At 38.8% G+C, this 27,830-nt stretch overlaps 2 protein-coding genes across 2 annotated transcripts in view; both read left to right on the top strand.

Annotated features, from left to right (window-relative positions):
* Window positions 1-27,830, top strand: part of LOC124142560 — a 138,549-nt gene that overhangs the window by 95,379 nt on the left and 15,340 nt on the right. The gene's annotated exons all lie outside the window — the stretch shown is intronic.
* Window positions 93-27,477, top strand: LOC125381216. Its single transcript, XM_048397897.1, has 5 exons — window positions 93-156; window positions 21,497-21,670; window positions 23,462-23,629; window positions 24,245-24,520; window positions 26,271-27,477. Exons 1-5 carry the CDS (start codon window positions 99-101, stop codon window positions 26,525-26,527), a joined length of 933 nt encoding a protein of 310 aa, XP_048253854.1. The 5' UTR covers window positions 93-98; the 3' UTR covers window positions 26,528-27,477.

Here is a 27,830-nt window from a genome sequence, read left to right as displayed (position 1 = left end):
TCAGTAATCCTCACGTCACAATGCATTAAAAGACAACAGTATTTCTATCTAGTCAATTCAGTACATACATATTGCCACAGAAGACAGCGAGCAGCAGAATGGAGAGGAGGGGAGTATTACATTTGCTTATGCTGTTGGTATATCATGTAGCAGCTGGTAAGTATAATTAGATCAGTGACATTAGTTAGAGATTATAAAACAATGCTTGATTAACTTGGTATTGCCCATTCCGCCTGAAGAGCTATCCAATGCAGGGCCACATTGGCGGCTGCTTGGTCTCTGGCGTATCGAACACTCTCCGACCCAGAACATATATACCACATACGCTCTATCGGCGACATGTCAGAGGGCTTAGCGGGCCACTCCAATGTCCGTATGAATTCTCGTCGGAGATAATCGGTGATGACCTGGGTACGATGTGTTCTGGCATTGTCATCTTGCAGTTCACAATATCTACCGATAGATCCAGCGGATGGAAGAACGACAGGCTGAATTCGTGTGTTGACATATTGCTGGCCAGTCAGATGTCCATTCACAATGTCCATATCGGTTCGTCTGTCACGTGTGATACCACCCCACAACATGACACTACCGCCCCCATACAGATCCTGGTAAACTGTCCTGGTATACCGATCGTTGCTACGTCGTCAAAAACGTTTTGTGCCATCTGTGAATCGGAGGCTAAACCTTGATTCGTTTGTAAACATAGTGTAACGCCATTAGCGTACAACCCGTCCATGGTATTGCCTAGCCCGCCCCATTCTTTGCAGCTGTTCGGGTCACACCCTTCACAGGACACCTTGCTTTCAGACGGGCTGCACAGAGTCAGATGTTGAATTACGCCTTCCTGTCAGCGTCTCTATTGATAACAGGGGCACGGGTGGCCAAGTCGTCTGAGGCGCCGCGATTTGCTGTGCACAGTTGCGTCCCTTTGGCACGCCAGAAACCTATGATTGTGGATTCGATTCCCGGTTCGCCCCGATTATGTTTCTAGGTTTGTAAGCACCATACCCGTGCTCGTGGGTTCACCGAAGTGGTAAACGTCTAAGACCTGCATCACTTCGGACTTTTCTCCCACATTAAGCTGACACGCCGCTATATAACTGGAATACTGTTAAAAGCGGCGTTAACCAAACTCACTCACTTAACTTGTTTTTGCTTACATAAAGCCTTAATGCTTTAGCTTGGTTTATTGTAGCCGCGTGTTTCTGTTTGGGCACTGTGAGCAGATGTTGGCATACTGAGCTCAGGCTTCTCAATAGCGTATTGTCACTGATAGGCTCAGTCGGACAGTTTGGAGCTGCTCACTCACTCACTCACTCACTCTATTGATAACAGGTGCAAATTACAGTCTATTGCGTAGTGCAATTAATGTAATAAGACGATCTGGTATAGATGTCGCTTTTAGGCCTGCCACGCCAAGGTCTCACTGCAACCCGTACTGGAACGTCCCTGTAAGATAAAGGGTTAACTGTGACGTCATACACATGTACGTAAGTGGTGACGTAACACGCATGTACCAAACCGGATGACGTAGTAAACTATTCTAGGAACCCGTCATGCTCGTTGTTCAATATATTACATGGTGATACATATTGCTTGTTGTTCAATATCTAACAGTCCCACAGTCAAGAAGTCACACTTTTTGATTGGCCAAACATTTGGTCAACTGGTTTCAGTGTGGACGTCACGTGCTCTTCATGCATGATGTGAAATTTCATTGTGATTAGATGTTGTGTTCAGATGTAACGATAGCAATATTCAAAACATTAGTTCCCAAATTTTTTGTCGGTATACATACAGATAATAATGTCTCGTTCGTTGGGGTATCCTAGTGGGTAAAGCGTTCGCTCGTCACGTCGAAGACACGGTTGCGATTCTTCACATGGGTGCACTGTGTGGAGCCCCATGTCTTGTGTTATATTGCTAAGAGCGGCACAAGACCATAATCACTAATTCTTCATTTAAATTTAGTAATTGGGTTGTTAGGATGGGATATTACTGACCCTTACATACAGCCTAATCTTTCTTCACGGACTCACAGTTTTGGTGCAAGAAAGCCACAGTCATGTATTCTAGTGTCACAAACCATGGTGGGCGTATTTGAATAGTTGTCCAATTTCGATGACCAATTCATTATTTGTAATAAATGTACATGTTAATATTTGCGTAATAATTTGAAAGTTGTAATTCAGTGTGTACGTGTATGCGTCATATTCTATCGACATGGTAATGATTTACATAAAATTGTCAATAAAATAAAGTCAATAATCAATGTTGTTGCAATCTTCATTTATTAAAATAATGATCCTTCGTACTTAAATTCAGTTCTCGCCCTATGTAAACGTTGCCTTTTTTTCCTACTATTGAACCAGATCCTGTCTTGAAGGAGATGGTAATACTTGGCGGTCTGAAGTTCAGTAATCGTTTCAACATAATGTGTGTTCTTGTCCTGTTGCTCCGAAGAAAAGTGTTGTATATTAAAGTCAATAATATTTTGTTGTTGTTCAAACAAGCAGTCAGTATTATTCGAGATATATCACGTCCCCCTGTATATAATCGAATCTTTGCCAGAAACAAAACGGTTTATGATACTATGAGCAACGACCCATAGATCAATATTCGAATACATGCAATCAATCATGCCTCGGAGACTGACCACCGGACCGTTTAGTCGCCTCTTTGGGCAAACAGTCTTTTCCTTTGACATATTCTAACCCGGATAATTGGAAATACATGGTCAATAGTAAGAATTCTGTTTGTCATGTATTACCATTTGAACTAGACAAAATTAGTACAAAGAATTCATAAAACAACAGAAAGTTGGATAAAAATATCCGGACTGTTCTGTTAAGAAAACAATCTCATAAAACTCGTTTTTCCAATACGTTTATTGAATCCATACAATGTGTATGCTATTGATGATATGTGAGGGTACACACTGTTTATATCAGCTTTGTGCACGCTTTTATTAGAGATGAGTTAAATATTTGAGAACATTTGTCTTCATTAATGATACTGAATGCTATGTGTGTTCACAGCAAAAGCACTCTCAAGACAAAGTAGGGGAAATTCGAAAACAGATATGTACAGAAATACAAAGAGGGGTGATTACGAATGGATAAGGAAAGGGAAGGTATTTGTTTAACGGGGCAATCAACAGAACCTGTTAATGATGTATTGTAAGGGTGCAAACAACCAAGAAAGACGGGTGAGTGGGGAAAAAATAACGTTTGAGATGAAATGATCAATAATGGTTCACGTACCCACGATTAGTACAACATTCCTTTATACATCGTGGCATGGTTCGAATCATCTCTCATAGACAATTTCAGGGAGTTTTGTCCACTCCTCCGCTAACGTAGCGGTTGGCCTTTGACGTCGGTTTTTACTTTTCCCGATCATAATAATAATAATAATAATAATAATAATAATAATAATAATAATAATAATTGATTTGTAAAGCGCCTAATATCCATCGACAGTTGCTCACTGGCGCTGTGACAAGGTTAAAAAGTAATATCTATGTACATATGCCAACAATCAGGAGATCTATTGAAAAGCTGAGGTGAAGAAGTGGGTTTTGAGGAGAGACTTAAATGTTTCCTTAGAAGCAGAGTTTCTCAGATTCAAAGGCAAAGCGTTCCATAACTGTGGACTGCAAAAGGAGAAGGCACGGTCAGACATAGCAGAAGTAGACAGAGGCTGATACAGTAGAGTTCGACCAGAGGATCGGAGAGCACGCTCTGGAGTGTACAGAGATATAAGATCTTTGAGATAGTCTGGATAGTCGCTATTGTTGAGGCAGTCGTGAGTGATGATACATATCTTATAGTGTATACGAAAGGAGACTGGAAGCCAGTGTAGTGCTTTGAGGACAGGACTGATGTGATTGGATCTTGGAACTTTAGAGATGCATCTAGCCGCAGAGTTCTGAATGCGTTGTAGCTTTGATATGGCTTTCATGGGAAGATTAGCATACAATGCATTGCAGTAATCCAGTTTGGAGGTCACAAGACACTGCATCAACAATTTAACTGTTGGAGTATCAAGTAGGTGGCGGACTTTACTGATGTTATAGATGCTATGGTAGCATGCTCTGCTGGTTAGTGAAATATGAGTGTCCATGGCCATTGTTGAATCAAAGGTGATTCCCAGATTACGGGCACTGGCAGTTGGGTACACAGTGGTATCACCAATATGAAGGTATACAGAGTCAGGGTGAAGCTTTCTGACTTGCTGTCGTGAACCAAGGATTAAAAACTCAGTCTTCTCTTCATTGAGTTTGAGATAATTGAAGTTCATCCAGGATCGTATGTCATCAATACAGCGCTTAAGGGCGGCGAGGTTCAGAGACAGTTCGGAAGTTTTAAAGGAAATGTAGATCTGGTTATTGTCCGCATAGAGGTGGAAGTTAAGAGCATGTTTCTGGATGATATCTCCAATTGGCAGGATGTAAATTGTGAATAGCAGAGGTCCAAGGACTGAACCCTGTGGTACACCATAGTGACTTTTGCATGTTGTAGAATGACAATCATGGATCTTAACAGACATGGTCCGGTCAGACAGGTAGGACTGGATCCACTGGAGAGCTGTTCCCCGAATGCCAAGTCGTGTGTTGAGTCTGTGTAATAAGATTGCATGATCAATAGTATCAAAAGCAGATGAGAGGTCAAGGAGAACAAGAAGAGTGATTTTCCGCTGCCCAAAAGATGTCAGGATGTCGTTGTGGACCCGGACGAGTGCTGTCTCAGTACTGTGACTTGACTTGTATGCAGACTGGAATTTTTCACCGAGATTGTTTTGTTTCATATGATGTTGTAGCTGCACAGCGACAATCTTTTCCAGGCATTTAGACACGAACCAGAGATTGGACACAGGTCTAAAGTTTTTTAAATTGTCGGGATCAAAACCAGTTTTTTTTCATGATGGGAGTGACATGAGCATGTTTCAGTTCACTTGGGAACTTGCCCTGAGACAGAGATGTGTTGATAATGTCCCACATAAAAGGTGTCACGTGATCCATTATGGTCTTGAATAGCAAAGAAGGAACTGGGTCAAGTGAAGACGTCTTGGATGGAGCATGCTTGATAGTGTCCGATACGACTATCAAAGAAACGTGACTGAAGGAGGTTATTTCATTTCCAGAAAAAGAGTTGTCGTCAGGGTATAGTCTAGATTCAGAAGATTCCTGGCGTTTCTCATCCAAAATATTCCTGATTTTCTGTATCTTGTCATTGAAAAATGATGCAAATTCATTTGCCAATGAGAAATCATCGTCACAGTCCGGAAGTGTTGCTTTTGGAGTCCCTTTCAACAAACCGTTTAGAAGTGAAAAAAGTTCCCGTCTGTTTGTTTTGTTACGGGTGATATGCCCCAGAAGGGTGTTATGAGGGAAAAGGTCAGGACTCATGGCTGGCAATTATATTCTGGTGATGTTTTGCTTCTGGGGATAGTCAGTTAAGACACGTGCACGAAGGGCACGAGTATTATCATCTTTAAAGAAAATATCGTGGCCAGCATGGCGCGCAAACGGCACTATTGGTGCGAGTATGTTGTCTCGTTAACACTGTACAGTGACGCTTCCATGGATAATATCCATTCTGGCTGCCATAGTGATTCCGGCCCGTATCTTTACACACCCACCACAAGATTTGTCCTGTTACCTTATGTTGTTTTGTCATATGCCTTATATGTACTTCAGACACGTCCAGAGTGCATCTGGATTCATCTGAAGATATTGTTTTTAACTCTTTATTCACATTTCAAATAAAATACAATGTGTAGCATTTCATCAATTATACATTATTCAAAAACCAATCCCTTTACATCAAACTTTTGAAACATATTGCAAATAGAGACAATCATAAATTATGATATCGTTCTAGTATTCTTTGCTAGGATTGAAAAGTCTGTAGAAGGAAGACCAGATCTGAAAGAAAGCTGTATAATTGCAATTTGAGAATGCAATTAACTTGGTCATATTGTAGTATCTAATAACTTCACGTTGAATATGTTTCAAATTTAGCCGAAAACCCTTTCGTGACTGTTTAAACACAATAAATTTGATAAGTAATATAATTACATTGAGAGAGTTGTTATTCTTCCCCTTAAATCCAAATAAAATATTCTCTTTACAGAAGTCTAGTCTTCCTTCCACAGATGTCGTTAACCAGTTGAGAACAAGCTCCCACATGTGAGCAGCACATTCACAATCATAAAATGCATGTACAATAGTTTCAACAATGTCCCACAGAAGTTGCAACTAGGTGAATCTTTATAACCAATACTATGTAAGTAATTATTTAACGGTAATATGTAGTGGATAATCCTAAACTGAAACCATCTCAGTTCTACACTCTGGGTACACCTTGTTGCCATCAAATTAAATCCCACCCACTGTTCATCGGTAAATACTTTCTGTAAAGTCTCTTCCCACTTAAGCATTCCCTGACATTTTATGAAAGCTGGTTGTAAGAGTGTTATAGAAGCGTTTACTGCCTTTATTACACCTTGTGAGTAGTGAAACATTGTATGGCAAAATAGGTTGAAAAGAGACTCTAGGCATACTCTTAAAGATACAATTGTTTTTTTCTGGCAAGTTGCATTATTGTTTGAACTATGCCCTGATATATATGTTAGGACATCTGTTGTTATTCCATATCTATCGATAAAAGATTCATAAGAATATATTTCACCCGTTCCATCAAAAAGATCACCAATAAATGTAACTCCCTTACAATACCAAGTCGGATAAAAGATGGACTTTCCTCCTATCTGAATGTTGTTATTAAACCATAAAGCCTGGTTTACAATGTCAATTCTACCACTAATGTTACTCTTTGATAAATGAATGCTCTAGGCTTGTAATACATCTTTCCAAAAGCAGTTGTCTACAGCAGGAATAATTTTATCAGTGACATATTTAGCGTCTGCCATCCATAATCTGTTAATGTTTGGGATAGAATTCAAGGAATGTAATACCCATTTTGAGTTACTACAAAGTAATTTTTTCACCCAGGACAGTTTTTGTGAATCTATCATATCTTTAATATTAGGTACTTTGATCCCCCCAAACTGATATGGCTGTGACATTACATTTCTTTTAACCTTGTCTGGCTTTCCTTTCCACACAAAAGAAAAACATTTTTTTTTAAAGTTGTCTATTACTTCATCATTGTGGCTAGGTATAGATGTAAACAAATGATTTTGATAACAACAGTGATTTTAAAATGTATTTCTACCTTTTGGGGTCAATAAGCTTGCTTTCCATACATTCATTTCCCAAATTTATCTGTATAGTGTAAGTCAATAATTTCTTCCAAATCAATAGAAAAATTAATTCCCAATAATTTAAACGTTATAGGAGTCCAGTCAAGATTCCACTCTTTACAGAGCTTATATCGTGATCTCTTTTTTGAACCAATCCATATCAGTTTGGTTTTGTCAGTATTAAATTTTAATCCTGAAAACCTAGCAAAAAAGTCGAGTGTATTTAACACATTGTACAGGCCTTTTTTCAGATCCATCTAACATCAAAGTCGTATCATCTGCAAATTGTTCAAGTAAATGTTCAATACTGCCAGTCTTTATTCCCTTAATATTTTTGTTTTTTCTTATCATTATTGCAAGTATCTCTGCACATATAATGAATATATATGGCGACACTGGATCCCCCTGACGACAACCTCTTGTTATCTTAAAAAAAGGGGCTAGCAAAACCATTGACTAATACACTTGATTCAATATCGCTGAAAAATGTTTATATCCATGTTACTATACTTTGACCAAAGTTGAAAAAATTTAAATGTATTCAAAATAAAATGTCTATCAACATAGTCAAAAGCTTTTTCAAAGTCAATCAGCATTAGTAATCCAGGTATTTGATATGATTCAGTATATTCCATCAAGTCATATAATAATTTTGTAACTTCCCCAATATATCTTCCCTGGACAAAACCTTTCTTATCTTCACTAATAATTATACTTAAAACTTCTTTAATTCTATTTGCGATTACTGCTGATGCTAGTTTATACGAGGTATTCAAGAGAGAGATGGGGCGCCAATTTTTAGGGAAAGTTTCGACTTATTTTCCTTAGGAATACATGTTATTAATCCCTGTTTTTGTGTTACTGATAATGATTCGTTTCTATATGCATGATTATCAGAATTGGTTGTTTGGGCTTAATGTTTCTGATTGCTGATAAATATGTTCTGGTCTTAAGTTGTTGACCTGTGCCGGGCAGATCATTACTAGTTTGTGTCTGCAGAAACCGGTTCCAAAGTCTGTATTTCACATAGTAAGACATCCTTAGACATATTGGTTATCTGTTGCTGAGTCCTTCCAGTTTGGAACGAGCCAGTAGCCATCAGTCTTTCATCACGTTGTAGACGAAACATTCAGAATTTAAAAAATAATACGTGATTAAAGCAGATCTTACATATTACTGTGGATAATATAATATAAGCAACAAACCCTTTCCATAATTAACAATACCAATGGCTCCGAGCGATTAGACGACCTTTCATTGAAGTGTCAAGATAAATCAAGAATGATCCCCCACCCACATGCAGGAAGGGCTTGCAATGTTTTTTTTCCATGTGTGTTGGGGCGTAAGAGTTTGGTTGTCTACAAGTTATTTTCAACATCTGATTTTTCTTCTGACCACCTATCACAATGCATATACTTCACGAACCCTACTTTTTTAAGAGTATAAATTCCAATAAGTTATGTATTCTAATTTCACAAAAGCTGAAACGTGTTGTTTTACAGTGTCAAATAAACACTTGAATTTTATTGAGTAAACAACACAACACTTTCCATAATCATAAGAAATGTGTGCTATTTAAAGTTCATTGTGCAATTCCGACCATATCTTAGACATGTCTTTTCGAATCACTATCAGTTAATACAAGGTTTTCGTGAAACGGCGAGCATATCCTGCCCACCCCGTGGCACCCGTCACAAACACATGCAAAGGCAATTCAAAATAGGGAAATGCGTCGGACATCAATTTTGTCACTGATGCGTAAAATGGGAAAATGTCTTTAACATGTCTACTATAAAACCCTTTGAAGGCATGACATAAGCCTTGAATGTTGTAACCCTGATCAAACAACTTTTGTGTCGCATCCACACCTTCGTTCGCATAATTTACTGCCAAACATTTTTTTTATTTCGGCAGCTTATCCAGGAAAATGCTTTCACGCCTTCTGGTTACAAATTTAGACCAAACACTTACAAAAAATATCCGGACGGTTGAACAGTAGAGTATTAGATACGCCTGTTTGCACATGCACTGTCATTTTGTCTTTTTTACACTCAGAATAGCAAGGGATCGATTAAATTAATTTCGAAGCATACTAAACGAGATGTTCGTGAAGGATTTACCATTTGTCATCTTTTTGATCAATATTTGTAATTTTTCCACAGACAATTGTTTGTTACAATTGTGTACAATCCATACCTGACAAAAATATTATCTATGAAAGGTTTTTAAAATGATTTTTCTTTTTCACAGTAAATTACGCCCTGCAACACTATTATTGGTATTGATAGCTTCATGCGAGCGACTGATTATTGATTCCCGCGAGGTGAGCAAATGTGAAGGTATTCGTGGAAACAGCCTTACCTCAAGCCCAAACCAACGTTTACCCTGAAACAATGTCAAGACACCTTAATATTATATTATATAGAAAACATTTTTAGCACATATTTTATAATTGCCTCGACTACGACTTTCACTGACCCAAAGCTCTCGTATATTTTGCTAACCATTTGTTAGGTTTTAATGTCTTTTCCACCTGAATTCGATTTCTTGTAGATCTACACCTTTGGCTCACATACAATTACACGTTATTTCTCAACGTGTAAAATATCTAAACATAAATGTCATCAGTACTAGTCATACATGTACGAATTCGCACAGTACCTCTGATGAATATCTTATGCCTGCTGGTAGGAAACAATCAGTTGTTGCTTATGTTTGATATTATGTATTGATTTTGAATAAATGTTTATTTTGACACCATTCAATAGATAACGACCATTTTATCTGTTGCTCTCAGTAAATTGAAGAGGGCAACAACCTTATTATATTTGTCAATATACATAAAATAAGTGACGAAGTATACGTCCTTGATCGTAACAAAATGACAAATCTGCATGAATGACAACTATTTGTCAGTATTCGAGATCAATAAGCAATGCCACGAGTGTCATATTCTTTCAAAACACTCATGAATATTAATCTGTTATGGCTATTAGCCTTTGGAACTAAATGTTCATTCAGACAAAGGTTGTCACAAAAATATTGCAATGACAAAATGATCATGAAGAGACTAGACAGTCGTTACCTTTATACTCGACCTTTGAAAGAACATATACACATATTGCTGCTGATATTTCTCTGAACTATAGTTAATTCAGTTCCTCTGTGTGAAATGTGATATCGAGTTCTTCTTTGCATATAACATCAAACTAATAGGTCTGTTCTTTACTTAAGAAGAGTATCGGCCAAGTTAATTGATATCAATATAATTGATCACAGGCTGAGATCACGATCAATGACCCATTGTGCCAGCCTGGTTTAAAGAACGGTGATGCAAATAGCGGATATTTTCGATACGAGGTTATTATTCGCCGAAATTCATTTTACAAGTCATGTTAACGACATCTGATATGTTTTCCTTGGGATGTGATCAGAACGATACATTAAATATGATTCAGGATAGGCATCTCAGATGTGTTTTTGATGTGAGTGAGTTGTGTTTAACGCCGCTTTTAACAGTATTCCAGTTATATCGCGGCCTGTCAGCTTAATGTGGGAGGAAAGCCCAAAGTGATGCAGGTCTCAGACGTTTATGCCTTCGGTGAAACCCACGAGTACGGGTATGGGGCTGACAAACCTAGAAACATGATCGGGGCGAACCGGGACTCGAACCCACAATCATACGTTTCTGGCGTGTCCACGGGACGCAACTGAGCACAGCGAATCGCGGCGCCTTAGACGACTGGTACACCCGTGTCCCCTTTTTTATGTTAACCATAAAGTAACAAAGGATAGCTAGGGTTTAGTTGATGTGTAGACTCAGTACGCGTGTTCAAAATTATTGCATTGAGAGAGAGAGAGAGAGAGAGAGAGAGAGAGAGAGAGAGAGAGAGAGAGAGAGAGAGATTGTATGTAGCTCGTCAATATCGCTGAGAGAGATCATATTCAGGTCAATTCAACAATGCACTGTGTTGATGTGTGTCTGTTTCAGAGTTTCTGAAGGTCATGCATGTCTGCCATACATGTCCATGCATGAAAGTTGAACTTTATGCATGTATGTCTTCCGGGAAAAGTTACCTATTATTTAAGTCTGTAGGCATGCCAAATATTTACTTTCACAGCCTTTTTAATTTGCTAAAACGCCCGCCCGACGAAGCTGTAACATTTCATTACCTCCGTATTTCCGCATCACGTTGTAATTCATCAATAGAATAAAAACACGACAAAACCCTTTCCATAGTCACCGAAAGCAGGGCCCACAGCATGATTCCGCCCATACCAAGCCCATGGGACCATTGCACACTCGCTGGATAAGAGAGCAAAACAGGCACATAAAACGATAAATAAAATTGATTGTTATTTCCGGCTTTTTTTCAATCGTATCAAAGCGACAAATATCATTTCCAAGAATTCTGTACTAAAAGCAGAGCCATTGTACGATTCCGACAATATCATAAGCAATTGTCTATCAGTCATGCATTGACGTTGTATATTTAAACCATGTAAAGAAACCACCTTTTACAATATCATGAAAAAGATTATAATTTCAAATTAATATTTTCTATTTTCGTTATTTCTAACAATCAGACACAAAGCAAATTTATAAACCCATATACGCTCCTGCCTTGGACTTGACCGCGGGATATTATTCGGGATTAAGACAATTGGTCATTACCAAATTACCAAGCAAACGGGAAGATGGAAATTGACGCTGATAGATCAATAGAAATTAAAAAGCAGATAGGTGATGGAAATAATCTGTGAAAGGAATGATTTAAATGTTTGCAAAGAGAAAAATCGAAACATCACGTGTGCGGTGTGTCTTTACGACAGGAAAGCTATGGGTGATATGAAATGTCATTTATTCAACATGATATGGTTTTATTATTTATTCAGCTCGGTGTTTTGAAGACAGACACCGCAGGCAAAGAACACCCTTCATAGGTTATAGAAATGCCAGATTGTACATGTGTCTCCCGACTTTACGAAGATCACAAACGCAGTGTATATTTGTATATATACTCTGCAAAAGAGAAAGAAACACAAACGTAGCAAAATCGTAAATATCTGACAGAGTGTTGGGACATCCAATCAAAATAAATGTCAAAAATGAATTGGATTGGGATTGATTTGTGCGGAAAGAATGAGGTACTGCAGAAATTTGGTAAAAAGATTGGAAAATCACAGAAACAGAACCACGTGAGAGCCTGGAGCATTAACCGTGCAACATCACTTGGGTTTTCATTTGTATGCCATCACAGTGTTACAGATAGTTAACAGAGAAAACATGCCACGACTGACGGAAGCCCAAGGCAACAATGCCATCGGCCAACTGCAGACAGGAGAGTCATCTTCAGCTGGAGCAAGGTTTTTCCACGTAGCACCAAGCACCATTAAAGATTGTGGAATCAGACATACGGGGCAACACGTGACCTTCCCAGATGCGGTACGCCACATATCATTTATAGAGCACAGAACAGATTAATACCACTACGACACCTCCGTAAAAGAACCCGACGGCCACCTCTACAACTCCGGCAACACCAGGATTGCGTAGGATATCGGCTCAAACAGCGTGGAGCCGTTTACGCGCTGAAGGTATTCGCGCTAGACGACCAGTTCGAGGTGTTATTTTGACGGACCTGCATCATCGGCTGCGACGTCAATTATGTCAGGGTCATAAAGTATGGCCACAACTGCAATGGAGACAAGTTTAGTTAAGTGACAAGTCACGTTCTGTGCTTCGCCATGCGGACAGTGGACGTGTTTACAGGCGTCGCGGGGAGCGTTATGAACAAACCTTAATATAGGAAGTGGACACATTTGGGGGTTGTAATGTGCTGATGTGGGCAGCTATCTCCTACACTGTTACAAACCGTCTTGTAGCAAGTTCTGGGGAATTTAACGGCACAATGTTACCCGGATGAAATTCGTCGACCACACGTCCTTCCCATTATGCAAAAAAACGAGCGTCATTTTCACACGGCAAGACTGACCACAGCATTTTTAAGAAATCACAACATCGAGATCCCCCAATGGCCCTGCAGATCTCAAGATTAAAACCCAATCGAACATTTATTGGATTCACTGGGACAACGACTGCGATCACATCAGCTACACCCACAGAACATCCGCCAGTTTGCACAAGCACTGCAAGTAGTGTGGGTGAACATTCCCAAGGCCAACTGTTGAGATCTGATTGCTTCCATGGGACGACGATGAAAGATATTGAGAACAAATGATCTTCACCTTGAAAATTTAATGTCCCAGATGGAACATAAAATTATGCATTGAAATAAAATAATTTCCTTATTTCTGTCAACTGTTGGAATTGGATGCTTGACATCATCATGCTCTGCGTACATCCCTCTCAGGGAGCATGCATGTATTCTTTGATGTGCACCTGGCCGATATTTGTCAGTTCGTATGGCTCCAATGTGTCGTTTTCAACACGAGAGCGTTTTTTTAATGAGCGTTTGACATCGTTTCTTGAAGGATACAGATAATAGTTTCTCACGACAGCCCATACAAAAGGAAACTTTACGAAGGATGGACACAATACGTTGGATATCAAACAGGTTTTGATAACTGATCTGATCCAAACTTCATTTCCTACACAACGGACCCAATGTATGATTCATCATTTGGTGGACTTGGTAAGATTATGGGTGAATCTTAACACGTCCAAACTAGTCTATGACAGATTTATTTACGATTCGCGATGAAATCGTATCTAACTATCTGCCTGGTCTATATACTTGTTATATTTGGAGTAAAGGGAGTAAGAGACATGATGTAGTATTGAAGTTGAAAGTCGCCATGGCTTGGAAGGGTGTACTTGTGTCTGAATACTCATACCTCGGGTTAGTGATGTGGAACAAAATACACCAATCGACCCAAGAAAACCCAAGAACATGTTTGGACCAGAGTCTCCTTTAAAGCACACATTTACATTAATGTAAATTCAAAACGTCAACGCCCGAGAATAAACAGTCTCGAATATCTGCCGAAACAGATTCCAATGGGCACAAAGGCAAATGCCAGTCAGTCAGGAGATGTGAAAACTTCATATAAAGGTGTACAGTATATCAATGCGCATCATATTTCCAAGCTACCTGTTTCATTTAGTAAATCCCTCTGAATATCTAAAATAAGATTTCTGGAATGATTTGACCAGACCTTAACCAGACCTGGTAAAATATAAATAAAGCAATTGAGAAATATAATATCTGGTGGCATATTGCTTGACAAAATGTGTCGGACAACTGTTATGTTAACGTCTTTTAATGTCCGACTACATTTCTTCTAAAACATATTCTTTTTTTAAGTAACACATCTGTGTTTCAAAACACGACACAACACGATACATAGATACATAAGGTTGTGTTATAGAGGGGGTCTCATTAAGATATATGTCTTTTTTCGCAGCCAATATTACTCCCAACTAAATGTCCTCAATAATTTCGTCATAATGTCCTGAATTCACAAAAGCACCAAACTGACAGACTGTGTGCTGGTAATTGTTGAAGAACGACAAGATATCAGGACACAATTTACAAATAAACAGTTTAATATTTTGTCAACAGTATTGTAAAAATGTCAAATTATTATGACATAATTTCAATCACTATCTTAAAAAAAAAAAAATCTCAACCAAACCAACAAATAATTATTTAACTAGTTTGTTTCGTGTTTAGTTGTGCTGAAAATACCATCTGCAGGAGAACACTAATATGGTGAAAATTCAAAATTCAGATAATTTATTAATATATGAAAGAGTAAATATGTACACTTTGCACAAAGTTTATATCGATGTAAATTATTTACTCCAACCTTCATTGATTGAGTTGCAAACAGTTATGTTGAAAGTCACTTAAGAGGTCCCCAAGTGAAACAAGTCTTACGTTATTCAATTTAAACTACTTCATGTACAAAGTGCTTGCGTCAGGTGATTCCAGCTGAAATGATATGAATGGTATATTTGACAATTACGTTAAAGGATTTGACATGTGTGTACATGCATCGTATTTTCATTTTAGAAAGCGTCATCTTTTATTCATTTGAAATATCCTAATCAAAACATTGTTTTGAATACTCACGCTTAATGATTTGCTGCCCGTGGGGATCACGGTCTTCCCATAAAAAGATACAAGTTACTAACGCTCACCTAGTAAAGTACACAAATATTAACTACATTGATGTTTGAGAAATTAACAGTCTGCAAATACAAAACACTTTGCACATTTCCTGTCTAAATTGTTATGAATCTTTCTCTGGTTTAAAAAGTCAAAATATATTAAAGCTGTTACACAAAGAAACGGCAATGTTAATGCTTTCCTACTCTCTAATGGAGAGCTCGGGGTTGTATTTATCATTTTGTCACGAAGCAATGGTCGATATCATTGTAAATAATGCACATTAGACAACATAAAAATATGTTTTTCGTTTTATATCCTTACAATAAAGCTCTGATGATGATCTATCCCGCACGTCGAACTCAGAAACATTTCTGAAATCAATCCTCTTCAGGTAGAGATCAATGTAAGAGTAGGTCCTCATATTGAAACAATGATACTGTCGAAGTCACCGGGTGCAACAACAATCAAAACGGCAAGTATATCAATCAGGCTTATGGATCATAAATTCCAACATTGTTATGACAAAACACGTCTCAACCTTCTATCCATCCAAGTAAACTATTGAAGTACCAAGAGATGCATCCTTGTACTATAACCTCCATCTTTGTTCTTGGCAACTTGTAATAAGCTAACAGATTAGAGGTAAAGGACTGCTAATCAACAGTGTGAAAATGTCAAGTAGATTCGCAGCAGGACTAACACTTTTCAAGATGTACAATATTTAGCTAAAAACGGACGATCAAAACATTTCCTTTGGATTCACAAAACATGTTGTTCTGGACATCACATGTACAATTATTTTGTGTTTAAACCCGGTGCATTTTTATGTTTTGCATTATAATTATTTCCTGGAAAAAATAATGTTTTTGAAACAAAATATTACACACCACAGAACAGTAAATGGTCGATCCCTTACTAGATTAACCTACACTCTTTTTAGTTTTTGTTTACAAACGCTGAATGCTGATTGTTTACAATGCTTACAACAAATTCGAATTTCGTTTCGTTTTCACCCGAGTCCTTATAATTGTAATGACACTGACAACAATGCCGATACTTTATTACCCGATATGTCAGGGGAATGTAAAAACCCTCTAGGCAGCTTACTAGGTCGTATACACCCCAGGGAGTGGAGAATGATAACTGAAATGCATACGGATCCATTGGCCGGGGAACAAATAAACCGTCTAAGACCGACATCACATTTTTCTTCCCCAATTGACATGACACGCCATGATATAACACACAGGTCTTGGTCGTTCGGGGCCTCAGTAAAGCTTTTTAAAAGGTTTTATGGCAGATATGTTGAGGACATTTCCAAACTTGACACGTCAGTGGCAGAAGTATATTCCGATGCAGTTCCCTATTTATACTTGGGCCAGATGTTCCCGTGATGTTTCGGGACATTTGCCTATGCTTGTGACAGGTGCCGCCGATGGTGCGGTGTGCGCTCGCCTCTTCTCGAACGCCTAGTGTCGTCGTTCTTTGACAGTGATTAATAAACATATGCTCATAATAACAAGTGTGAACATGTTTGGCTATATGGTGGCGTCAATGAAGCTGGACAATGTCATAGATTGGGCTTCATGGCGAGTTTATACAGGGGCAACAAGTAGTTATAATGTGATTTGCAATAATGATTTACCAGAACAGACAAATATTGAAACATATGGCACGAAGTTTAAGATATGAAACCAACCTATGTAAACAGGGTTTTAGGAAGTTCGTCATCAAGAGTCCAAGGAACTAGAAATATATGATAAAACTAGTGGCTGCTGATGTAGTTACACTGATGCATCTCAGCAGAAAGTTCCACTGGATATTTTTCTGAAGTTACTACTGAACAAGAATTCTCCGTGGAATACTTATTCTCTTCCTTTGTCTTCAAGGTCTTTGTTGATGGCCTAGATCTAATAGAGGGTGAATAACGAATAATAGAATATCTCCTATCATCAATCAACAACATGTGTTCCGTAAGCTACAAAACATAAACTCAAAGATACATTGTAGAAAATACTTGGTTTCAAGCTTAATTATAGTGATAATGACAATTCAGAATTCAGTACGTGTATTGACTGTCGTTGGTTCTAAACTGAACTTACTTAAATGTCTGTTTTTATGACAATATGTCTGCCAAATTTGACAGAATATTACAAAAGTTCCATTTAGATTTATTTAGACTGTCAATGTAAAGAAATAGGAAATATTCGATACCTGTAAGTTTATTTGGAAACGAAACGCGATAGTGTTAGGCTTCGAATTTGAAAAAACTACAGTTATCAAATCTAAGTTCGAAACCTCTACAATGTTAACTCTAGGTTTATCTCCATTCTACCTGACATAAGGACAAAACAAACGCGATTTCTTTGGTTGTAGCGGAAATGCATCGGTTGACTCGAATATTTTCAGTTGGTTCAAAGAGCTAATTCAGAGATAAGTGAAGATCGGTTTTAGTCTGTACACATGTTTGCTTCGTGTACCGAAACCATAAGTTGCAATATATTCCTTGCGACTCGATGAAAACATGTAGGTATCCATAATTCTAACTGACATCAAAAGAGAAAATAAAATGACTTTTCGTAACTGTTATGACGTCATGAAGGTCTGCTGATAGAAAATCTAAGCATTGTGGCACGGTATACATCACGTCATTATGTATGTGTCAGATTAGCGCCAAACAAACGCATTTACAGATATAATACAATCTACACATATGTGCTGGTTATAACGTATTTTCCATGTAGTTTGAACATAATATACACAAATACATTTTGTAGGCAAAAATATGTGATAAACAAATTGATCTTATGTCATGACAATTACAAAATAAGAGAAAAAAGCATGAAGAGCGTATATCATTGTATTTCAGGAAAAGCAAGAGTACAGCGTCTAAAAGAGAGCATTCAATACAAATAATATCCTTATTACGTACAGTTTCTGAATGTTAAATGCGTTATACCTACTTCGAAATTTGGCAGTGCACTTTTTAAAACACTTTAAATGTGGAATAAAATTCTAACGATGGGCTATTTATGAGTTTGCAATGCCATTATTGTGTATAACATCAAACAATCTGTGCGTGAAGACTTCAATAATCAGTTATTTGTTACCGACGTCTTGAGCAATCCATATCTCACTTTATTTTGACAATTGTCAGTCCCATTATCTTTACGTAGTGATGTTTGCCACGAATCACATTGATCTTGGTCATGATCAATATGCATTTAAAATGTACTATCTTCTGCATCATCTCTTGTAGGGTTTAGGATATGTTTCATGTTCTTCTGCAACTCAATAACAGTAATATTAGTTGTCACTGGTATTGACCTACAATGTCGTTAAGTAATTTCTAGAAAAAACATTGTAAGCATTATTTATTTATGCCTTTGCTGGGTTCTGTCCAATATTTTTCTGATATTTTCTCCTTTTTTTTTGGAACACTGATTTACAAATTTGTTTCTAGAATTTATGGAGCTTTCAAAATGTTCCTCTGTTGGCAAGTTTCTGAAAACAGCTACGAGATCCCGTTTTACCATTAAACCATTTCCGTTGTAAAGGATACATATAGTTATTTCTGAATATATGTGTCTTACTATATCCACAGTTTTATTAAACAGCAGTATCAACATCAACAGCAGCTTTGATTATCTCTGTAAAATTACCAATCTGTCTGACAATTAAGTCTCATTTACATTTTCATAAAATAGTTATTCCTATGTCCGTCATGCTATTTGTAGTTCTCTCTGTCTATATACACTGAACACTTTCATTATCTGCGATTTAATGCTTCACTGGTAGTGCAATAACACGTGGAAGATGGTCTAATTTTGTACATGATTCAGTTCTTAATATACTAACCGATAAAAGTAACTGTGCTTCGTATAAAGCGGTGTAAATTTTGAACGTTACAAAATAATATAAGGGACTTCTGCTGATCAACATTTTATCATAACATATTCATTGACAAAAACCCATACTTGGTTACAGGAGACAGAGCGACACGCTCCAAAAGAGTTTTGGTGTAACTCAATTAACAATGCCATTTTCAAGTGTGACACCCATTTGCGTTTATACAGGCGAAGCAGCGGCGGCTTATTGAAGACACCAGATATTCTAAATGTTTACCAAAGATTGGTCCAACTGATCTAGCGTTTCCGGCTGGTTCTGATCCTGTCGTAGGCGTCGGTCTTCTCATCCTAGACATGTTCTAAGAGGGAGAGGTCTGGAGAAACAGCCGGCCCGACAGTACAGCAATGTTATGCTGCCTCAAAAAGTATGTTACAACACGTGCAGCATGTGGGCGAGCAATATCCTGCTGCGACATGTCGTTACGTCCCGGCATTTGCAAAAAAGAGTAGAAATGGTCTTGCATGATATCGTTCCGTTAGCCTACGCCATTCAAATTACCATTAACAATGAGTTGTGATGCCACCCTTTACCAATACACTTCCACCCCCAACCTGACGACGTTGAGTTACGCAAACGTCACTTAAACAGCCTCCTGGTCGCTTGTAGACCCTTGAACGACCATCAGGGATGTCCTGATGAAACCTGAACCCATCTGAGAACAGTATACTGTCACAATATCATCTCTTTGGATACGTTATCTACAACAGGGCAATACACATAATTTGTCACGGACTGGTCGTCCACATGTCAACAAGACAACCATATTTGGTTGGTGCATCTACCAAACTGCCACAGCAACAGCTCGGACAATTCCTGGCTTAGGACCAATTAGTGGCAGAACTTTCGCATCCAGTTGAAGCATCACAACATCCGGCCCCGACCGTCGTCCTGCAATAAGACCAGTGTTGCTTCCACAGCATTCTCAGGCACGCCTAGCTTAGTGCAGACAGCATCTCATGTTCAGAAGACAATAGTGTTTCGATGAACATTACAATGTCTGGCAAACTCCTTTCACGCCATTCCTGTTTGCAGCATACGTACGGCGCGGATACGTTGTTTTCCAGCAAGCCGTGGCATTGCGTAAGCGTTATTTACAGTTAAACAAAAGTTGTTTTTTATGAGGACCGGAAAGCTAAACAATCATCGTGAGCTGTTCATGATCACATTAAAAATAATCACATGTCTGACTATAATGCTCCAAACAAACACGCAAACATGCAAATTATGATCCGTGCAGAAACACGCAGGTGCAAATTGTGACCTACGACCTTCAAGTCGAGTAGATGTCTTCATGAATATGTATTGGGAGATGCATTATTTAGTTTCAGAATACATTTATTTTGCATTGAACTTAATATGTACATAGTTACTTTTTCCGTTAGTATATATTTAAACAAGGTCGGTAAAGCACACATAATCCGGAGCACTAAGACCATTCGAATTCATACAAGTGAAGTTACCCGAGTCATCGGATGATTTTCCATTAAATAGTCACTAAGTGGTTAAAGCGTTAAAACGCCCGGGTTCGATTCCCCATTCACATTGCGTGAAGCCCATTTCTGGTGTCACCCGATGTAATATTGTCTGAATATTGCTCAAAGTGACGTGACATCCAACACACTCACTCACTATTTAACAATATTGATGTTAGATCTTGCAGACCTGTAACAACTGTTTACCGTAAGTGTTCATAATATCATCCTTATTTACTCGTTTGAATAGGGGTGTGTCACTGATATCATACATAACTTCATCCAGTGGAATATGATCAATCCAATCATCCTCAATGAAATCGCATTCTGAACCAGTTCTGGCTCTCATGTCCCATTCCGCAAGATGATACAGTCTGGATAATCACTGTATATTTCAGAAAGCCCTAGATCTTCTGTGGTTTTCCTAGGTTTCTGTCGCTGATATTCCAGTGTGCATTATTCTAGATTTTTTAAAAAACAACTGGGAAATGAAAGGTCATGAACATGATTACATACATGTACAGTGGGATTTAAGCTTTTTGTGTTAACAATACATTTACTGACAAAATGAGAGATAACTGGACACAAAATGACGTAAGATCAGTAGCTCTTTGTTGTGCATGTTAAGAATTTGTGTAAATGTGGTTTTTTTGTAGGACTGCGTTTTGGGGAATTCTCATTTTGTCTTAATGCAAATTGTTTCAGAGCTACCAATCAACGACTGTGATGAACCCCCGCCGAGTGCCAATACTTACAGGACATTCCCTGACAATAGCACTGTGGAGTACAGATGTATCGACACCTACATTCTGTCATCAGGCGACCTCGTCCGGCACTGCGTCGATGGAAAGTACAATGGAACCTCTCCAATATGTTCTTGTCAGTTCCTTTGTGTATTTTTCTCAACGCATACTATCAGTGGAGTCGATAATAGTGTAACATGATTGGTATTAGATTTTACATAAAGGAACAAAAACATATCCATTATAACAAGAAATATCGACACATTGCAGAGTCGGTTGTAGGATTCCGACTATATCACTATCACTATCAAATAGTAATGATATCAGGTGTTCCCGAAAGGGTAAACATATCCTTCCCCGGGGGTGTCCCCAGTCACAAACACATGCAAGGGCAAGTCACCTAATTGTTCACCTAAAAAACACATGTCTACATTAAAACATCTTGAAAGCTTTACTCTAAATAACTTCTTTCAGTGGCATTTAGAAGTTGGTGTGATGAAGAAAGACAAGTTCTATGGATGAACAACTTCTTTACTACAATTAGTGCGACGTTTTGGTGTAGATCCTAACACTTGCTTGATAAAGGTGTCAGGATCTACACCGAAACGTCGCACTAATTGTAATAAAGAAGTTGTTCATCCATAGAACTTGTCTTTCTTGACGCCTTAAATGTTTTAACAAGGAACTTTTGAGCAAGAGTCGTATGAGGTGGTTTGAAATCTTCGTAGAAAGAGCATGCTCAAATGGACCGCTAGATACATCTAGACACCAAAGGCTGAGCTGCTGGAATATTGCTCTAAATAACGGAAAAGTGACATTAATGGTCTATGCCGCACTACAGTACTATTCTATATTGAAAGAATACAAAATCAGAGACACGTCGAGATCCGGGTTTGAATTGTATCTTCAGTAACTCAAGCTTGTCGTAAGAGGAGACAATGCTTGTCGAAGGCGGATCGCAATCGGGTGGTCAGGATCGCATGTCATCGTACCCAATTGTGTAGATCGATGCTCTTGTTGTCAGTCACTGTGGCTTGTGGTCCAGACTCGAATATTTACAGACCGTCGTCATACAGCTGGAATATTGCTTATTGTGGCGTTAACTGTCAAACAACAAAACTAAGACTAATGTTTATTCAAATGATCATCGTGCAGGAAGCTGAAACACAATAAGTTTCCTTCTTCCATGCCACGTAGAGAAACCCAACACTCATGCATCAAATATTCATCATACGCAATGAATGTTGCGCACCGTTTTACCTGACTTGTTTCTTGTTGTGGTACTGGGTGGTATTCTCTTCTTTATTGATTCATGAAAGACGATAGATTTCATCATGAATAAATCTATGAGCTGTGAGACCTTTAGTCGCATTTAAAGCTTAAAAGTAAAGCTACAGCAATACATAACACCAAGAAAACGTTTTCCGAACGTGTGTGCTAGTGAGCGAATCTCGTTTTACACCGCAGACAGCAATATCAAAGGGACATCAAAGCGTCCTGTAAAACTTAAGTCTTGGCCAGACAAGCCAATTCAAGTCGGCTCCCGCGAAGCTGGGTGACCATTCTCATTACGAATCGGCTCCGTCTTCATAAATAACCTAATAAATTAAATATAAAAGAAGTATAGATATCGGAACAGAAAACACTAAAATACACGAAAAGGAAACGCTTAAAATAATTTTGTTTCCATTCAAAACTGGCTTCCAAAGGCGGTATATCAAGGTGAGATAAAGCGATGCATTTGCTTCTCAATGCGTTGCAAACCACTGTGACGTCTTCGGTTACCATGACGCCACAATAAAATAATATCACTAATCGCTCTGCCACTGTTGTTAAAAGTTTAAAACCCCTCGGCAATCATCGGAGATTTAAACTTTCATCAACTCGGGTGAGATTCTTCATGTTATATTACGCTTCCATATTTCAGTGACCTGTGGTCCCCCCCTGAACACAAGCTACGCCAGTATTAACTCTACCGGAAGTAAAGAAGGGGACACGGTGACGTACACATGCCCCGACGGTTGGCTTGTGTCCTCGACAAACACTGAATGCAGTGGTAAAGACGGGTACTGGCTTGCTGGGGACAGATGCTTTGGTAAGCGGTGCAACAGAATACAGACGTACATATGATGAAAACTACATGTACATAATTATCAGGTCTTCAGCAACCCATGCTTGTCGTAAGAGGCGCCTAACGGGATCGGGTGGTCAGGCTCGCTGACTTGGTTGATGCATGTCATCCTATCCTAATTGCGCAGATATCTGCTCAAGATGTCAATCAATGGCTTGTCTGGGCCAGACTCGATTATTTACAGACCGCCGTCATATAGCTAAAATATTGCTGAGTGCGGCGTTAAAGAACAAACAAACCAAACCATAATTATCATGTATTACACATCTATCTTGGAATTTCAAAAATGATTCTATGGTAACCTCAGAAAAACTACATTCACACTCATGTGTGACGCTGTTTCCCATACACTACTAATTGTATTGATGTGTTGTATGTGATTGTATTGATGCAATCACCTTTGTTCCGTTCTTCTGCGTTTCTTAATTTTTATTGTTTTTATTTATTGCAATTTTAATTGTTTTACTAAAAATTGACAACTCGTACATTCATGTTTATCCGTAAATGTACATGATAAAGAGGGTTTGCAAGGTTATTCTATATGAGCACTGCATTAATGTATCACCTCTCCCAATCCAGCAAATGTCAGTCTAGACATTGCAGCGCTCACTGCAGTACAGACGTCCACTGCGACTTTGAACGACATCCGCCAGACCACAATCACACCTCTCTCACTGTCACTCACCCCTACATTTGATGCTGCTAACGCCCTGGATCCAATAAAGCTTGGAGTAAGTCTTCTCACCGGCGACTGCAGCAGCACTGGGCTTGAGCAACGTCCTCATATGACTGTCACTCTTGACAACTACTACACCATCTATCAAGTAGCCGTGACACTACCGGATGATGACTTTGGTGAGGTTTTATCTAGATCTGGTGACACAAAACACGTTACTAGGTCTTCAGCAACTCATACGAGTACTTGCAGTAAAAGTCGACAATGCTTGTCGTAAGAGGCGACTGCCGGGATCGGGTGGTCAGGCTCGCTGACTTGCTTGATGCAAGTCATCGTATCCATATTGCGTGGATCGATGCTCATGATGTCAATCACTGGATTGTCTGGTCCAGACTCGATTATTTACAGACCGCCGTCATATACAGTGTAGCTGGAATATTGCTAAGACCGGCGTTAAACAAAAACAACCAAGCAAACAACTGATTCAGTGATATAAAATAGAAACGCAAAATTATGGAAATCTTTTATATATGTCAGAAGTTTATACATAGTGACACAGTGGTTCAAACATATGGCTGTTATCATAGTCGCCAAAATGTAGCTAATGCAAAGTACACATCACACACATTCGCTAAAACCCATCCACGTAAGACATGAAATCAAGGCCTATGAAAGTGCTTGGCTGTGGTTTCGTCGACGTCGACGTCGACGTCGACGTGAACGTTTTGTACCCAACTAAATACAGGAAGTCGACACATTCGGCGGGGGTACTGTGGTGGAGTGAGCAGCAATGTCGAACAACGGTTCCAACAACGAACCAACCTGGTTCATGATCACTCACTGCAAAACCGAACCGAGATGAAAGTTTGCAGTTTTCCACGTCAATTCGATTGTGCAGAACGTCAACACCCTATTCCAGCACGATAATTTAAAGACCTTTGTCTTTTGACCTGTCATGTGACCAGATTCAAATGTAGTAGCATGTGTCATATGTGAACATTTATCTGATTTTCGTTGATCCCTTAAATGAATCTATTAAAAAAATCATCAAAAATTCATTTGCGTTTGATCTTGAGGGTTGGGGAGGGGGAGGGGGTGGGCGTGGGGGGTTGGGGGGGTGTGGGGGTGGGGTGGGGGGTTATATTATGCATCTATTCGATCCAGAGATACATGTCGATCTAGACATTTCAAGTGACTAGTATATTCACAAACACACGTATCGTTCTCATCATTTGTCGCAAAAAAACATTTTTCTCTGTTAACATGTGATTATAGTGCTGAAATGTGTTTCTAACGTGGTAAATGACATAGCGTGTGGATATGTCTCATAAATTGACTTGAAATATAACTTTGTATTCAGGAGCAAACTGTGTATGTATCAACTTGGTCTCGTCGCTATGTGGCTGAAATAATGCCGATGCGACGTTAAATTTTAACTCACTCACATTACATTTTTTACATAGATATGTATACGTATTTGGTATTGGCATTGTAGACTCCGGTTTTCTAAATTAATTGTTGTGTGAACACACATGTGTCATGAATGCTGTGGATTTTCGATTTTCTTCAAATCTACTCATACATCATTTCAATGTTTATATTTGATACATTTAACTGTTTATTTGTGCAAACTATTCATATGTGTCTGCTTTTGTAGACTAACTTATAGTCCGCGAAACAAAGTTATGTACAGTATTACGGTTTAATGAAATAGTTCTAGAAACCTTCGAGTCTCTTGTAGGGGATGCTCGAGCTGAGAAGGATATGCGAATGGGATGTGGGTGATTGTCACATAAAATATATGCTCGAGCTATAGCGTTTGTAAGGGAGACTACCCATTTGTGTTGTTCAATTGGTGCATACATCCTTTGTGACACTGTACAAAGTGTATCCAATATAACAACTACTTCAACTTTGGTCGGATTTCAGCCTTCTCCCTCCCCAACCTGAATATAGGATCTTCCACACGTCTCCAGACGACATGGCAGACTTGTATGAAACACAAGGGCACTATACCCTCTGGGTCCAGGTTCGTGGCTACATGTGAAGGAACACGGTACCCAGTGCACGGAAAGTATCTACTCCTCGAGGTGGACTTTGGAGACGAACCTGGCATGTTACAGATATGTCAGATCGAGGTGTATGGCCACCCTTTAACATCAGGTATGTTGTGGTGTGTTATATGATGCAGTATCCTGGTGGGTGAAATTTAGAATGATCCTCTCAAAAATATGAACAATGTGGGAAGGGGGACTCTTTTTATGGGGATCAGGTTTTTGTGTGAAACGATTTCATAATGGACACATTGTTTTTTCTGAGAAATATTCAGCTGTACAAATGTAACTTTCTCCCAGAGCACATATTTTGGCAGAACAAACTGCATTTCGGTCGAACAATTAATGTTACTATTGTAAAGCCCGAGGTCAAATTATTTATTCTGACAGTTTCTGGAATATTAAATGATTGATCTCTAACTGATGGATGACCAGAATCAGATGACCAGATAACACGGATAACATGCTAACCAACTGGATGGCAAAAATGCTGGCAGCTTTGATTTGTAAAATTACCCATACTTTATCGATTGACACCTTCGTTGTATGTAGTACGGTGGGCTAGCCAAGTGGCCAAGGCCTTTGCTCGAAACAACGAACCAACGAAGGCCCAAGCTTGGTTCCTCACGTGGATACTATGAGTGAAGGCCAGTTCTAGTCTGGAATACTGCTAAAAGCAACGAGAAACCGTACTCACTCACTCACGATTTCATGATTTCCCATGCGCATACTGACAGGTGAGCAAGGGTTAGCACACTGTGTTCATTGTGTTCATGTACAGTCAGCCACGAATCACAGTGTCTCGGAGTCATATATCAAACAAACATCTTTATAGTATCCATAAAATAGAGCACACTCAGCTTTAGAACGTATAAAGGTTCAAAATAGATAAATGTATTGTCCACATGTGATTACATACAATAATTTAAATATGGTAAGTGATTTCGCCATAAACCGGTACAGTAAAGTATGAATTTGGGGCGGTTGCTAATCCCTTTCTAACCTTGAAAATTTAAATCATTTAAATTTTACTAATGCCTTTCTAAGATGTCCAGCACAAAATACTACTAAATTGAAACAAATAGGTCAGAATAGGTGGCCAATTTCCCGTGCTAGTGGTACGAATCGGGTAAAATTAGCTTCCAGTGCTCACAACAGGTGAGCTGTGCTGTCAACCGCATGCTCATTTTATGCTAGGAACAATATTTAAGATAACCCCCAAATTTGTTCAGAAATGATATGAAGAGAAATGATGTTGTGGAATTCAATCTTCATAGTAAGGTCAGTATCTGGTCGATGCTCGGTGAGCATCTACGCAGGCACAACTTCTGGGCATACTGGAACTCAATCGCTGTATTGTCTCCCTTGGCATACTTCGCCATTCTTCTTGTAAGGCCTAACAGCGCTCATGCAAATTCTGGGAACCCTGAGGTCA

This window comes from Haliotis rufescens, unplaced genomic scaffold, assembly GCF_023055435.1.
Source record: "Haliotis rufescens isolate VD_foot unplaced genomic scaffold, xgHalRufe1.0.p SCAF_17, whole genome shotgun sequence".
NCBI classification, from domain to species: Eukaryota; Metazoa; Mollusca; class Gastropoda; order Lepetellida; family Haliotidae; genus Haliotis; species Haliotis rufescens.
The sequence above is the reverse complement of the archived record's forward strand: the minus strand, read 5'-3'. Positions and strand labels throughout refer to the sequence as shown.